This window comes from Helianthus annuus, chromosome 5 (genome assembly GCF_002127325.2).
Source record: "Helianthus annuus cultivar XRQ/B chromosome 5, HanXRQr2.0-SUNRISE, whole genome shotgun sequence".
NCBI lineage: Eukaryota > Viridiplantae > Streptophyta > Magnoliopsida > Asterales > Asteraceae > Helianthus > Helianthus annuus.
In genome coordinates, this window is record NC_035437.2 from 136,580,371 (window position 1) to 136,597,579 (window position 17,209).

The 17,209-nt window shown below is 38.6% G+C and overlaps 3 protein-coding genes across 3 annotated transcripts; 1 reads left to right on the forward strand and 2 right to left on the reverse strand.

Moving 5' to 3' along the window:
* Nucleotides 1-5,639: 5,639 nt before the first annotated feature.
* Nucleotides 5,640-9,136, forward strand: LOC110941395 (protein WEAK CHLOROPLAST MOVEMENT UNDER BLUE LIGHT 1). Its single transcript, XM_022183027.2, has 3 exons — nt 5,640-5,821; nt 6,061-7,037; nt 7,113-9,136. Exons 2-3 carry the CDS (start codon nt 6,147-6,149, stop codon nt 8,829-8,831), a joined length of 2,610 nt encoding a protein of 869 aa, XP_022038719.1. The 5' UTR covers nt 5,640-5,821; nt 6,061-6,146; the 3' UTR covers nt 8,832-9,136.
* On the reverse strand, nt 8,829-10,827 carry LOC110941396 (alpha-amylase). Its single transcript, XM_022183028.2, has 4 exons — nt 10,477-10,827; nt 9,774-10,195; nt 9,273-9,659; nt 8,829-9,151 (listed from the first exon to the last, which is right to left on the reverse strand). Exons 1-4 carry the CDS (start codon nt 10,697-10,699, stop codon nt 8,897-8,899), a joined length of 1,287 nt encoding a protein of 428 aa, XP_022038720.1. The 5' UTR covers nt 10,700-10,827; the 3' UTR covers nt 8,829-8,896.
* Nucleotides 10,828-15,154: 4,327 nt separating this feature from the next.
* Nucleotides 15,155-16,679, reverse strand: LOC110943669 (alpha-amylase; the record flags this gene model as incomplete). Its single annotated transcript, XM_035989988.1, is given in 4 exon segments — nt 15,155-15,414; nt 15,485-15,871; nt 15,980-16,401; nt 16,514-16,679. Coding segments are annotated over 4 exon segments (1,230 nt in total), but the record flags the coding sequence as incomplete, so codon positions are not given.
* Between the last annotated feature and the right edge of the window lie 530 nt (nt 16,680-17,209).

A 17,209-nucleotide genomic window follows, 5' to 3' on the forward strand; every position in this document is an offset into this window, starting at 1 on the left:
GTCGATCTTACGAGCAGACCTACCAGTCTTATTGTGCAGAAACTGCTTCTCATGTCTCTACCACTCACCGCATAGTACGTGAGTGGTATAGCATGCATAAGGAGCAGGAATCCTTTATGACGTCTCGGAAGAAATTTGCCAAAGATGAGAGACGTCTGGCTCAATTGATGGCTAAATTAAAAGATGATTAAGCCAAGTTTGAGGCTGAGCGCAAGACTGAGGAATGGTCTGTTGCTGGTTGGAAAAGAAAGGCGGAAGCTGAAGCTGCTCTCCTTTCCGAGGAACGTAAAAATTGGAGGAAGATTTGCGAAAAAGACAATGCTGAGAAAGCAAACCTTCGCAATATTATTAATAACCTCAAGGCTGAGGTTGAAAAACTAAAGAATCAGGATGCGGAGGTAGAAAAATTGAAGAAGGAGAAAGCTGATGCAGAAGCTGCGCTGGCGGAGTCGCGTTCTCATAGGGAACGAAGTGAGCAACGGGAGGTACAAGCTTTAACCACTCTTGCCATTAGAGATAAAGAACTAGAGGAACTTACTGCTTTGGTTTCTGACCAGGAACAATTGAAGAAGGACCTGGAGCTTGCGCATTCCGAAAATACTGAAACCTCCCGCCGTTTGACTGAGGTTGAAGAGAAACTGGAAATTTCAGAAACGGCGCGGGTTACAGCGGAAAGCGAGCTTGAGCCTTTAAAGAATGATATGGCCTGGTTGAAGGATCGCGGGATTGCTTGTGTAAGTTCCTTTTCCCTTTTTTGTTGCGAAGTCATATATGCGCTTTTTTTATGCTTATTTTCGCTTGATTTCATAGGTTGCTGAATCTGTGTTAAACTCTGAAGAACTGGATAAAACTGTTGCTAATTTGGTGGTTGCTGCATGGCGAGATGGGTACGCGCAAGGTTACACGGAATGTTCCCAACATGTGAACAGCGCGCTGAAGGTTAACTGGAGTGATAGCAAGTCTGCTACCTTTGGCGTAAATACTGCCGCTGCGCTTGCTTCCCTGAAGACAGAGTTTAATAATTTGCAACTTCCAGTTATGGAGTTGATAAATGTGGCGCTGCAATCGGATGATTACGTGGCGCAACTTAAAGAAATCTTTCCGGATGAGGGTGAAGATTTAGAGTAGGATGTAATTGTTTTGAACAATTTGTTTTTTGTGGGATGTAGATCCTTGTTTTGTTAGTGCGCTGTTGCGCAAGAATTCGAAACACTGCTGTGTTTGAAGCTCTTTAGGGCGTATTTGTACGCTGAAGATAGTGTGTTTCTATTTGTTTTGTTAAATGACTTTACAATATTTTGCATGAGTACAATTTCTTTTACTTGAGTAAGGCGAATGAAGTTGGTATGAAGCTCATGTGTGAGTTTATGGTCGTTTGTGACGTGATCACTGACCGCGCATAGAGCTTGTTTTATACTACCATAAATGTTTTTGCGCTTACTAAAAATAAATTGCATTCACTTTGTAAACACAAAAATAATAGAAACTTTGTAATTTTATTCATGGATAAAGCTCGGAGGCGTTACAAAGTTTTTTTAATAATTAAATGGAACTTAACTTACCCCCTGATAGTTCCGCCGCATTTGATAAGTCATGTCTTTTCTGCGGAAAACCTATAGAGTCCTTTAAGTTTTGGCCCGTTTGCTTGAGTTTTCTTCTCCCCGGGTAATCTGCTTAATCTCCTTGCGCATATTTTGGAGTAAATGCGTAAGTTCTCCATTTTTGAGGGCTTTCTCTATTTCCGTGCGCAGGGATATGCAGTTATTCGTGGTGTGCTCGTTGTCTTTATGATATTCGCAGTATTGCGCCGGGTCTTGACCACGTTTACTCTTTATCGGAATCGGAGGTTTGAACTGGTAGTCCTCAGTACTCAGAACCTCCACCGGGGTCTTTGTTAGGGGAGTCCACTGCCTCTCCCTATTTTCGTGCTTGTTCTCTCTTTGTGCAGAGAGCTTGTTGATTGTTGTGCGGGCATCTTCAGAGGAACGGCTTCCTGATGAATCGCGCCAGGATTTTTTGAACCTTCTCTCACCGGTTGCGCTTAAGTCTGTGGGCCTGTTGTGTGGTGGTGGTGGCCTGTTTGTAGTAAGGTTTTTCTCAGTCTGCGCATAAACCTTGGCCGCCGCCATTATCTTTTCCCAACTCTTGGGAAGGCCCTCTGTTCCAGATAATACTTTGACCATGTCGTCACATCTAACCGCGTACTTAAACTGAGCACGGATTAGTTGTTCATGAACACCACCAATCTCCAACACTTCTTTATTGTACCTGGTGATAAAATCCTCCAGATTCTCGTCATCGCGGCGCCAGATGTTCATGACGTCGGATGTATCACGCATGGAACACCTTTGTTGGCTGAAGTGTGTTAGAAACTTTTGACGCAGATCTTTCCATGACTCGATCTGTCCTGTCGGTAGGTTATCAAACCAGATTCGCGCTGGGCCGGTTAATGTTTGTACAAACAAATGACACCATAGCGGAAGAGTCCAACCGCCAACCAACCCTGCGCTGGTGAATACTCTCAGATGATCATCGGGGTCAGTTAACCCATTGAATTTCCCAACGTTAGATGGTAATTTTGCCCTCTCCAATGGAGCCAGAGCTATCTCCAGTATGAACTTCGAGTTTTCCGCTGCTTCTGCAGGGCGGTAAACTAAGTCATAATTATGCTCTGCCTCTGGGTTATAAACCGCTCGAGGCCTGCATTTGTTATAGTTTGGCTGCAGTCTGTTGAATATGCTAGTGTTTGCACTCAAACGATATGTTTGATCGGACTCATCAGTGTGAGTGTCCCATTGGGAACCCAATCTATCATGAACCGATTGCCTTCGACGAGGGTGTGGTTCATCATGGTGTTGTCTCTGGTAGCTGCCTGTACCATCATAAGTTGATTCTTCTCGCTGGGAAGCATGAGCTCTAGATCCCGGCCTTCGTGGTTGGTCACGGGAGCAGTTTGAGCACACAACTGTGTGTATACTGCATTTAATGCCCCTTGGGACCGGACATACCATGATATCGGAGTTTCTCCTGGTGGTAAAATTGATTGAGCGGGATTTGCTGGTAACATTCCTGGAGTAACAGGATCATTTGCTCGATTGGATTGAACCTCATTATCGTCTGAGGCCTCTTCAAAAATCCCTTCTACTAGTAAATTGTTTCCGACGTTTGGTCGAGGACCAGGTTGCCGGTGAGATGACGAATTTTCTGCCATGTGCAAAAACAGAAAAATGGAATGAACTGAATCGAAACGAGGTAGAAACTAGAAAACTGAGAAAATGGTGGGCGCCAATGAAGAAACACTAGATAAATGGTCGGAACCGAAATATCTAGGGGGTTTGAATCCGCATAAAAGGGTTAGCTCTCTCTCGGTTGATTCAGTTGCTACCGAACTTCTTTTCCGGTGGTTTTGCAAAAAAGAGCACCGTTAGCCTCGCCAAGGGGAGAAGAGGGTTCTCTCCTTGACCCGACTCCGGTGTGAGAATAAGTATTGGTAATGGAGAAGAGATAGTATTTGAGAAGTGAGTGTGATCTGAGTTTATACCTGAACAGTTCTCGTACTTATAACCGGGAGTTTGGGAGGGAAAACCTGTTATTGAAAAGATGACGGAAGATGCTAACGTCGTAGCGGTTACATTTTCCTCCGTTAAGTTCTTTGATTTTACGTTAATTTGTCTCGATCCGATGTGAATGCACACGGATCGTGGTTTGATCTATGGCTGGGGGGTTGACACGTGGAAAGTGATTAATTGGAGGTCATTCCCCAATTGCATGCCTTTGTTGTGGTTTTAGGGATGCATGTGGTAATGACACGTGTCCAGACGGTTATAACCGTCTGGGTGGTGCACGATCATATTCTTTCTAGAAGATTACTGCTGTAATCTAGTGTGACACCTTACTGTGTGGACACAGATGTATAAATCCCAAGTCTGGGCAAAATAATATCCAAGTTTGGATATTTGGGCGGAAGTATTGATCTTCAGGATTTTAATCCTTTGCTAATGGAAGAAGGCGCAAGGATTTTATGCTTTCCTTTGGGCGCACGACTATAAATTGTTGATTACTTTCTCCCTTTTGTAAGACCAATGCGCGGCCGCGCAAGGTTAAGAGGTTGAAAGGCCGGATTGTGGTATGGTCTCAAATCCTTTTTATGAGGTTTTTGGGACCTTACCCCTTCAGTAATCAGATTTATATGACTTTTATGGTTTAAAACCAAACTATGCACCATAAGGGTATTTTAGTCATAATGTTGCAAAATTCATGAACTTGTATAGAAACTTAAGTTACAAACAAGTTCATTCTGCCAAAACATGTTAATTGTACTACCATATCAGTAGATTATTCGTTTCATATGCTTATCATTGATTAGAACAATGTTTTGCACAAAAAGGGTATTTTGGTCATTAATAGGCATATTATAAGAACTTGTGTAAAAACTCAGAAACTGATTATGATCAGGTAGTATAACCACAGAGGGTTATTCTACACTATAACATGATCATAATGCAACTTAGAATCAGTAGCTAAAGTTGCTAAATCAGGCCAAAATCGAAAGTCAAAGTAGAAGTCAAACTGCTTGACTTTCGGTTGCGAACCGACACATAACTGGAAATGACGGGTTAAACATGTTCATACATGTTCTAGTATTAGTTACCAACCGATTTAGTGTTAAAAACATGAGTTAAAATGATTACAAGTTCAATTTATAAGTTTTCCGAAAATGTGTCGTTTGACTTTTTATTATACTTAACTTTGACCAGTCATTTGACCAACTTAACGTGATTTTCAGGAGGTGCCCTTTTGAGGGATTAACACATACCTTATTACGATCACGTAGCCATGTTTGATTCGAACAATGGCTGGACCATAATGGTCTTAACCGAAAGTCAAAGCAAAAGCCAATTTGCTCGACTTTCGGCTAATAAAAGCCTATAAAAATGAAAAGAGGTAGAAAGGAGCACTTACGGACAGTATAGTGGAAGGTGGATAATGAGATCAATCCAGGTGTTTAGAACTGATCTAAGATTATTCCAAGTGTATATTGACGTGGCATGAGCTGCACAAGAGCACTGAATTGCGAGATAGGTGGCACAAGGGTAGAATGCCTTGGCCTCCCAACAAAATCTGCCCAGATACAGACCTTACGGACCGTATGGGCTTTAAGCTTACGGTCCGTAAGCCTACTCAGCGCACACGGAATTCAAATCTCTTACGGACCGTAAGGAAGAATGCTTGCGGTTCGTATACATGTCTAAGTACACAAATAAAAATATGCTTGCGGTCCGTAAGCACATAGGCTTACGGTCCGTATAGGGTCACTTAGAGGCCATTAATTGGCATGTTGACACCTTTAGTCCCTCCACATTCATACTTTCAAAACTTGACAAAATTAGTCACTCTCGTCCAAATTAATAGGCAATTTGAGAGTGAACACGTGTCATTATATTATTCGACCAAATTTTACAAGGTGTTACATCCTCACTCCCTTAAAGGAAATCTCGAACTCGAGATTTTATTAAAAAGATGGGGTACTTTTGTCAAAATTAGAGAAGAAAGAAAAAAAAAATCAAAAACACATTTTTAACCAAAATTAGAAACCAAATAATAATTTAACCTAAAAATAGAGAATCCCTAAACAAAATTCGAAAAACAGCGCGCATTTCATATCTAAATTGTGGTGAATTTGGATTCCTTCCGTTACGATCATTAATTTCTTCACCAATTGATCAAAATTCTGATTTGGATTCTTCATCGTTAATTTATTGTAGGCAATATCCGGATGGATGTTCAATAATTATCTGGATTTGGTTATGGGGATTTCCTGGTATGCGTTAATCAATCCCTCAATTGTTTGTAATTCCGTCTTTCATTAATGCTCAGATGTTTCGTTTATTAATTGAATATATATTTTATGATCGTTTGTAAAAATAAGCAATTTCTCTATTTTTTGAATGTGATATATTTTGGGTAATTTGATCTTAATAGAATAGAGTTATGTGTAAATTTCTTATTATGCTGAATCAAATTGTTTGATTAATTGAAATTTGAATATCCAAATAATAGGTGCTTGTTTAGAGCCATTCTGGAATGGATGAAGCTGGTGGAAGATCGGGGTCGAGAATGGAGAAGTAGAATCTAACACCGAGGTCATGGGAACCGAAGCAAACAATGGTAAAGGCGGCAGTTTTGGTAGTTTGTTGATTGCATCAGAGGGGTCTGCAATGGAAAAACAAACCTTAACCGATTCAAAAGCGTCGGATTTTTCAATAGATGATCGGTTAAAACCTTCCCCAGAAACCGCAATCCAGCAAACAGAAGATAAACAGTCCAATCATAAATTGTCTGATTCTATGGGTCAAGGTAATGTTATAGAAGATGGTGTTGCGGGTCATGATCATGTTCGAAAAAGTGGTCATGTGGGTCAAGATCATGTTCGAGAAGATGATCTTACGGGTCAAGACCATGATCGTGAAGAAGCTCCTGCAGGTAATGACCATATTCAAGAAGATGTTGGGTTAAAACCTTCCCTAGAACCCGCTATCCAGCAAACGGAAGAAAAACAATCCAACAACAAACTATTTGATGTAAAATATGATTCTACAGGTCAAAATAATATTCTAGAATATGGTGTTGCGGGTCATGATCATGTTAAGGAAAGTGGTCCTACCGGTCAAGACCATGCTCGGGAAGATGATCCTACGGGCCACGACCATGTTCAAGAAGATGGTGTTACGGGTCAAGATCATGTTAAGGAAAATGGTCCTACGGGTCAAGATCATGTTAAGGAAAGCAGTCCTACGGGTCAAGGTCATGTTAAGGAAAGTAGTCCTACGGGTCACGACCATGTGCGCGAAAATGGTAAAGTTGACAATCATGAAGAGAAGGGGTCGGAGACAGTTAGCTCTGAAAAAACGATCGAGAAATCCAAATGTTCCAATGCAGAAATCGATACCACTGCACCTTTTGAATCTGTTAAAGCAGCTGTGTCCATGTTCGGCGGAATTGTTGATTGGAAAGCCCATAAAATCCAAATTGCCGAGGTATAATCCGAGTTTACTCTTACATCATATTCATGTACACAAATTAACTCTAAAACTTTTTGTTGGGATTTGCAGAGGCGCAGGTACGTAGCACAAGAACTCAGAAAAGCAAACGAACAGATGCCAATTTTAAAGAAACAGTCGGAAGCTGCAGAAGAATCAAAACAACAGGCGTTAAAAGAGCTTGACAACGCAAAGAGGCTTCTTGAAGAACTGAGAATTAACACAGAGAGAGCGGAAACCGAAGAACAACAAGCAAAACAAGATGCCGAGCTTGCAAAACTTCGAGTCGAAGAAATGGAGCAAGGGATTGCAGACGAATCTAGTATTGCCGCAAAGACACAATTAGAAGTTGCACAGGCTCGACATCAAGCTGCGGTTTCGGAGTTGAAAACGGTTAAGATCGAGCTCGAAAACCTCCAGAAAGATTACGGTTTACTTCTGGCTGAACGTGATTTAGCTATAAAGAACGCTGAACAAGCTGAGTTTAACTCGAAAGAAATTGAGAAGAATGTTGAAGAGTTGACGATTAAACTGATAACGACGAAAGAGGCGTTGGAGTCCGCGCATGCTGCTCATTTGGAGGCTGAAGAAAACCGAACCGGAGTAGCCATTGCGCAAGAAGAAGAAATTTTACAGTGGCAAGAAGAATTGAAGCAGTCTGAAGAAGAATCGGAAAAAGTCAACCAACAGATAGCCGAAATGGAAGATCTAAAGTCAAAACTAGACACTGCTTCGGTTTTGCTTCAAAATTTAAGAGTAGAATTAGGAGCTTACATGGAAGAAAACCATAAAGATATACAATCGGCAGTCGATTCGGCGAAGATGGACCTCGAAGAAGTGAAGAAAAACATCGAAAAAGTAACAGATGAAGTTAACAGTTTAAAACAGTCAGCAACTTTGTTAAATTCCGAGCTAGAACACGAGAAAGAAACGTTTATTTCCGCGAAGAAAAAGGATGAACTTGCAGGTGTTTCGGCTGAGTCTCTTGAAGCTGATCTAAAAAGGACGATATTAGAAGTTGAACTCATTCAAAAGAAAGAAAAGGAAGCACGAGAAAAAGCTTTGCAGCTGCCGAGACAACTCGAGCAGGCGACTGAAGAAGCCGACCAGGCGAAATCGCGTGTTCAAAAAGCACAACAAGATCTGCAAAAAGCAAAAGAAGCTGCAGATCAAGCAAAAACAGGTGAAAACAATATGATTAGTAAGTTAAATGCTGCTTTGAAGGAGATTGAGGCGACTCGTGCGTCGGAAAGATTGGCACTTGGAGCGATTAGTGCACTTCATGAGAGCGAATCGACAAGAAGTAACAAAATTGAAAACGAATCTGGGGTTACTCTTTCCGTAGAGGAATATTACGAACTAAGCCGAAAGGCTAAGGGAGCCGAGGATGAAGCTGATACGCGGGTGTCTGAAGCTGTATCCCAAATCGATTTAGCGAAAGAAGCCGAACAGAAAGCTGAAAACAAGCTTGAACAAGTGAATTCTGATATAGCTTTGAAAAAGGAACAACTTGTAACTGCTACGCAGAGAGCCGAAAAGGCGAAAGAAGGAAAGGAGGCGTTCGAGCAGGAGCTTAGAACATGGAAAACTGAAAACGAGCAAAAAACAAAAGCCAGTAAGTCTACGAAAGGAAATGATAGTCATAAGCCTGATTCGAAAACCGAAAGCAGCAATAGTGGGATTGGATCATCTCGTGAAGTAAAGCGTAAGAAAAAGAGACGGTCGTTTTTCCCGAGATTTTTTATGTTTTTCACCAGGAAGAGAGGACATTCAAGCAAGAACAATACATGAACACAAATGGACTTCTTCTTTTTTGTTAGAGTTTATTGTCATAATAGTTACAAATTACATAACATTTAAGGTAGTTTCTCCCATACTGCATACTGATCTCCAGAAGTAGCAAGTTTAAAATTCTCAGGAATAAGATTTCCAAGATCCATCTTCGGCCCGATTTTGACGATGACTTTCTCGTCGATTACTGCAACATAAAGTTCTGCTTCATATGCGAGAATCTTCACTTGGCTTGTTGCAGTGATCTCGTTTCTTGCTCTTACTGCGGATAACTTCGTGAGCTCGTCCTTTAGGCCCCAATCAAAGAAGTGATCGTAAAACTATAAAACATTGGCAAAACAAACAGTCAATAAAATATTCAGTGGTGCCTTGATAATGCGTTAGTGGTGTTTTATTATCGAAGCTCATGTTGAGTTATAACGTAAAATGCTGCAATCTTACCAATGATGGGATGCCTGGATGGGTGAGGATGTATGCATATCCTTGCATAACTTTATCAGATGGAAATGGCGAAATCTTTTGGGTTGAACCCGTGTCATGATTATCGATAAAGGTCACTGCGCTTCCCGGTAAGATTCCAATCAGCCCGGGTGGCTTACCATTTGGGTCAATCAACCTCCACAACTCACCCTCCACAGCTGCTTGAAGTATAAACTTTGTAGTAAAATCAAAAGCTGTCAATGAACCACCACCACTTTCTTGCACCCAGTTCATGATCTCATTTCGATGCTTATCTTGGTTGTATTCCGGCTTCCCGTCTGGCCCTATAGCCACCGAGTTCCAATACTCTCCAACAGCAAAATCAGGAGACGTGTTCGTCATATACACCTGTACAGATACCGACATACCGTTCACAATTTTATAAATAAAAAAAATGAAAAAAAAAATACACCTTGGTAAAAAAATGATATGAGTTACAACTGAAATAAACAAGTACACCACCTTGGTGATACTCGAAGAATACCCTCTTGCGTAATCAAACCGCCACCCATCAAAACCTATATCGATTTTTAACCAATTCATCCAATCGGATAGCTCGTTTTGGACTCTAGGATTAAGGTGATCAATATCCGGGGCCGGTGGAAAGGGTTCTCCAGTGTCCGCATTCCCCATTCCGTTGGAGTACTCAATGTCGTCTTTGCATATAAGAGATGGACCCCAATCTAGGCGTTCATCTGGTGTCCCGCCTTCAAATATACACCACACTCCTCTTTCATCTTGCTTTTCGGCTGTCCGATGGTTTATAACTATGTCAGCGATCGCTTTGATTCCCTTGTTCTTGAAAGATTTGATAAGTGATTTTAGTTCTTCTTCATTTCCATAGCTGGATGCATTCAGATCATATAACCTTCCTGGCATATATCCTGCAACAGTAGTAACATACATGCTGTTGTTCAACTTTAATAACTAAAACACAAAAAGTGTCTTTGAGACAAGGTATTTAGTGTCAAACATTCACGGTTTTTAAGTCAAAGCGTAAGTTAAACCCGGTTTTTTAGTGTTGTAAATTTAAACCAAACTGTTGGAAATTGAAAACAAACCAAACCAAACTGTACTAACGGTTCTATTGTAGCGTTAAAACAAAACCAATAACTATTTGAGCAGTTTCACGGTTTCAAACCGAACCATGAACACACCTACCTACCTTGAGGTGCAGCGGACTGGGAGGGGGGTGGGAGCCAAACATGAGTAACTCCGGCTGCCGCAAGATCATCAATGGAGTTAACCAAGGAGTTGTACAATCCGCCTTGCTTGTTGCATGACTCCCAGTTGAACCCCTGAAACAACAACGTAGGAGCAGCCGAGAGCATAGTTACTAGAAAACACGTGACAAAGATCACACAACGGATAAGAACAATTGGACTCATGTTTTGCTGCTACATGTGTGTGTAATGACTGGTTTGATGACACATTTAACATATAGGAATGAAGGAAGTTGATGGATTTGGATGATTGGATACGTAGACAACACGGTAAGTGGCCAATAATTGTTTTTGTCTTGACAAAACACAAGACTTATGATTCCACTTACACTATATGTCGAAATCTAATTCATGGTCATCAATTTAGTGGCTTTTTGACCACGTCAATACGTATTTGTAGGCCCTTCAGTCAGTTCAACATGGAAATATTCATTGTGTTTACACAAGAACAATGACTTTTAAACCATTAATGGTGCTTTTTGTTATGTTCTATGATTCCCATTACATGATTTCTTCATGCCAAAACACGGATCTTCTAAAATTTGTCACAAATATTTTTCCTTTTTAACCTCAATACTCTTCCACTTTCAACTTTATTTCCTTACACTTTTTCATATTTTACAAATTTATTGTTTTACGTTTTGGTCTAAAACTTGTGAGTTAACACACTGTAACACGTGTGTGGTTCAACATTTTTACGTCTATTTTTGTGGTTTAACAGCCAACGTAGTTATTCTTCTCTAAGTTTTACTTTCGGTCTATTTTTTGCAAGTTAACACGCTGCAATGTGCATGGGTGATTCAATGTTTTTATGTTTGGTTTTATTCGGTTTAACGGTCCGGTCGCAAAACGCGAGTCTTAAATACTAGTTATTATATTATATTACATAATATATAATATACATTTAGGAAATGGGTGAATAATTAATATAAAATATTATATTTTATTCAATTTATTTAATTATTTTAAGTTTAAATTTAATTTTTATTATAATATTATAACCAATCTTGAGGATATTTTGTTTTTTCTTATAACTTTTAAGATACTATATTTTATATAATTCCAAGTATGTTGTTGTGACGTGCCTATTTTTATCTACGTCTAATGTCAAAGCTGAGTTGCAAATAGTAATATACAAGTAATTGAAGCATAAACGTACATGTTATTAAAACTACTCATATTTTGGTTATTTTTTAATAAATTGAGGACGTGTACATTTTTGTTAATTCAATAAGATAACGTGATGTTTTATAAAATTCTAAATGTACCGTTATTACGCGCTTATTTTTATCTATGTATTAATTTTTTGAAAACAAGTTTTATTCGCAATAGAGTTTCATATTTGAAAACAAATTTATATTCAAAATAAAGTGTTTTTTTTATTGTATGCAATAGCTAGTGCCGATAATGTACCCGTTTTGTGATAAACCGGGTTTTTCTTTTTTTTTTTTTTGCTGAAAACAAAGTTTTATTTGTTAGAGTAACAACGTTTGGAAACAGAGTTGTATTCAAAATGTGCTTTGTTGTATCGTAAGCTATAGCGAGTTCGGTAACATACCAGTGGTATGACGAACCGAACCGATTTCGCTCAAACAACATCGGTAGTAGTATCAGTACCATTGGACTGCTACGGATAATGGCTTTTAGGGTTTTCAATTAATCTAAAACATGTGTTGATATCGTTTGGGCACATTATGACTTTATTTTTTGGGTTTTCTCTTTCGATTGCTATACCGAGTATAGATACTGTACAAAAAGTGTAATAAACCGTATAAATACTTCTCGCTGCATGCGAATTTTACTAGGTAATTTGTTGACCAACTAGTAAAATTAGTGCGTTTATAGGTGTTTTTAGCAATTATTACCCATCTATAATTTACCAAATAAGTTATGAAAGGAGGTTTTACTATTCATTGTTTAGTGTTTGGATTGTTTAATGAATTTTGTAGACCAATAGGTGGCATCCACTATTTTTTATTTATTGTTTTTTATCTATATGTACAAGTCTTAAAGATATGTATACAAGTCTCTATTGCATATAAATGTTTATGTTTCATTCCCTTAGACTATTACTAAAAGTGAATATCTTCTCTTAGAGTATACGTATAAGTACCAAATAACCCCTATGGTTTACTTTTAATTTTAAGAAAATCCTATACTTTATAAATTTACTTAAATATTATTATTATTATTTTAACTCGATTGAGCTGCGAGTTAACACGCCACAGTGTGCGTACATGGTTCAATATATTTACTTATAATTTTTGTTCAATTTAACGGTATCGCCACAACGTGCTTCACTTTTTTTACATAAGATTTCGGATATTGTCAACGTCGTGAAATTTCTTCTTTTTTTTGGGTGTTATGTTGTGGTATAAATGTGGAAATTCATTTTTTGTTTATGTTAATGGTATAAATTTTGCGATTTAACGTTTTACCTTTATTTTTGTTTGATTTAACGGTCCCGCCGCAATGAACGGGTCCTATATACTAGGTGTATATATATTTACCTAAGGTTGAATAATAAATATATCATATTTAATTTTATTCAATTTTTAATTTATTTTTAAGTAAAAAATTATGATTATGATTATGATTATGATTATTATTATTATTTATCAATTTTGATTACATTTTATGTTTATAACTTTTAAGATATGATTTTTATATAATTTCGAGTATGCGGTTGTGACGTGCTTAATGTTATCTACCTCTTGATATCGAAACCGAGTTTGAGTAATAATTGAAGCATAAACATACATATTATCAAAACTACTTACGCTTTTGTTTATTTTTTTAATAAATTACGACGTTTACCTTTTGGTGATTTTAACAGCATAATTTAATGTTTTATAAAAATTCTTGCTTATTTTTATCTACATATAAATAATGTTGAAAACAAAGTTTTATTCTCAATAGAGTTTCCATATTGACAACGAATATGTATTAAAAATAAATTGTTTTTTATATTGTAAGCTACAACGAATGTCAGTAACGTACCAATGCCGTAACAAATCGAACCAATTAGTTCATTGAAAAGGGAGAATTATTCACAATAGAATATCAATATTTGAAAACCGAGTTGTTTAAAATGTTTAATTAAATTTGATAACACCAAATTAAATGGCCAGACTAACTTAATTACACACAATCAGCAAGTGTACAGGTCGTGATATATTAAAGTTGGTAAACCGGGTATCAATCCAAGGACACAATGGCGCGTCTCTCGATACTAAACCTCTATCAAGTCCTACTCTAGTAATGTTTGGATTTCTATTAACTACTAACACAAGTAATAATGCAAATCAAGAAAGCAAAGCAAACATATAACAAATATCAGTGAATTCAAATGATGAGAAAGTAGCTACCTAGGTAAGAATCATGTTAGCTCATCATAACTCTCGGGATTGGATAATTGGATTTGGCTACCGGGATCTTAAAATACACTAATCTACACTAATCATGTTACTTCCATCAGATTGAGGGAATTGACTACACTGAGACGTTTAGCCATGTGGTTAAACCCACTACTATTCGTATTGTTTTATCTGTTGCTTTTTCTAGGGGTTGGGATATATCCTATAGGTGGATCTCAACAATGTCATTCTTCATGGTGATTTATCTGAGACCGTGAACCGGTCTCAACCTTTTGGCTTTGATGATCCTACCCGACCGACTCATGTCTGTTTGCTGTAAAAGGCTCATTATGGCCTCAAGCAGGCGCCTCATGCTTGGTTTTCCAAGCTGTCTTCTGCACTCACCACATCTGGATTTACTCAATGTGTATCCGATACCTTTCTCTTTGTCTACAACAGTGGTTTAGATGTTTGCTATGTATTGGTATATGTTGATGAAATCATTATTACTGGGAGCTCCTCACGATTTGTTATGGATTTGATTGAGCGCTTACATTCACAGTTTACACTCAAAGATTTGGGGTCATTGTCTAATTTTCTAGGAGTTCAGGCTACATTCTTTGATGATATATTGCATTTATCCCAGCAACGATACTTAAGTGGTTTGTTACATCGGACGGGGCTTACTGATTGTCGGCCTTCTGGACAACAACTCTCTCGGTATTCTGGCATTCCTTTGGAGGATCCCCTGTTATACCATAGTACTCTCAGTTCTTTACAATATCTAGTCTGGACTCACCCTGAGATCACATACGCAGTCAGCAAGGCTTCTCAATTTCTACAGAAACCTACTGATAGACACCGGGGTGCCGTTAAGCGTATCCTGAGATACCTTAAGGGTACTATTTTCCACGGGTAGGCTATTCGACTATCCACTAGCTCTGAATTCATTTTAGTCAAACACCTAAATAGTCATATACTCCACATATTAAATGCTCGATAAAAGTCGATAACCCTAAAACTTAGGATGTTACAAAAGCCGAAAGCAACAATAATGGGATTGGATTTATGATATTAGAAAAAGTGACGATCATTTTTTTGAGTCTTAATGTTTTTTCAGTAGGAAGAAAAGACATTCAAACAAATAACAATACATTAACACAAATGGTCTTCTTCTTTGTTATAGATGAAACACATTTTGTTTGAATTCATTAAGACAAGAGCTACATATTAGATATTCTTTTTGCAAGATCATGATCCTCTTTCAAATCAAGGTTCTTTATCCCATACTGCATACTTCTCCCCAGAAGTGGCAACTTTAAAGTTCTCTGGAATAAGATTTCCAAGATCCATCTTTGGGCCGATTTTCACGATGATTTTTTCATCAATCTCAGCCACATAAAGCTCCGCTTCACACACCAGTATCTTCACTTGGCTCGTTGCACTGATCCCGCTACTCGCTCTCACCGCAGATAACTTTGTGAGCTCGTCTTTTAGGCCCCAATCAAAGAAGTGGTCGAAGAACTATAAAACATGGGCAAAATAAACAATCAACAAAATGTTCAGTTACACTCTAAAAATGTTGGAATCTTACCAATAATGGGATGCCTGGATGGGTGAGAATGTATGCATATCCTTGCATAACTTTATCAGATGGAAATGGCGAAATCTTCTGGGTTGATCCAGTGTCATGGTTATCGATAAAGGTCACCGCATTTTCCGGCAAGACTCCAATCAGCCCTGGCGGCTTACCATTCGCGTCGATCAACCGCCCCAACTCACCTTCCACAACTGCTTGAAGTATATACTTTGTAGTGAAATCAAAAGCTATTAATGAACCACCACCACTTTCTTACACCCAATTCATTATTTCATTTCGATGGAGATCTTGGTTATATTCCAACTTTTCATCTGGCCCTCTAGCCACCGCATTCCAGTACTCTCCAACCGCAAACTCAGGAGATGTATTCTTCATATACACCTGCAGGATGCCATTCACGATATTATAAATATAATACGATAAACAAAAAATAAATGCAACTTGAAAGGACAATATAATACGAGTTACAACTGAAACAAACAAGTACACCTTGGCTATACTTGAAGAATACCCTCTTGTGTAATCAAACCGCCACCCATCAAAACCTATATCGGTCTTTAACCAATTCATCCAATCGGATAACTCCTTTTGGACTCTAGGGTTAAGGTGATCAATATCCGGTGCTCCACTGAAGTTTCCTCCGGTGTCTAGATTCCCGTTTCCATCGGAGTACTCAGTGTCGTCTTTGCAGATAAGAGACGGGCCCCAATCAAGGCGGTCGTCGGGGGTTCCACCTTCAAATATACACAATATTCCTCTAGCGTCTTGCTTTTCGGCTGTCCAATGGTTTATAACTATGTCCGCAACCACTTTGATTCCTTTGTCCTTGAAAGATCGGATCAACGACTTCAGTTCTTCTTCATTTTCGTACTTGGATGCATTTAAATCATATAATCTTCCTGGTATATATCCTGCAATAGATTTAACTAATGTTACATATGCCATCAATTTGTCCAATTAACTAAAACAAGGGTTATGCCTAAAACAAATATACAATGACATGTGTAAGGAAGAGAGAAAGACCTTGAGATGCATTTGCAGCAGAATGGGAGGGAGGTGGGAGCCAAACATGCGTAACTCCGGCAGCTACAAGGTTATCAATGGAGTTAAGCAGAGAGTTGTAGAGTCCACCTTACTTGTTGCATGACTCCTAGTTGAAACCCTGAAACAACAGCGTAGGTGTTGGATATTATGTCCGGTTCGATAAGTCAACGCTGCCGACCGGGTCTTGACCCGTAAGAGTTACACCTTGGGCAACAAACTAAAAATCCACTTAACCTGTTTAACTGGTAATTACGAACAATATACGAGACAAATCATAATTATACTTATGATCATAAGCGGGTATTAACTGAGAGACGGGTACATGGACTGAGTGACACGGGTATTCTCACCCTACGCCACTTGTCATCCACCTAACTTGTGGCCAATCAAAACACATGCAATTTTGCATGTCTTGACACTTGGCTAACATGCACAATGTCCATATCTTTTATATATTTTGTGTAACACCCTAGTTACTGTTTAAGCGGTTTTACATGTAAATACCAACAATTGGATGTGTAGTCTACGGGTAATTAAGATTTTGCTACATTGAAATATACGGGTTCGTTAAAACTTTACAAATCATAAGTTATTCAACATAGCGTAATCGAATTCGTCGTTTAAAATTTACGACGAGGCAATGTGCGGAAGCATGTTTCATGATCGTGTTTGGTT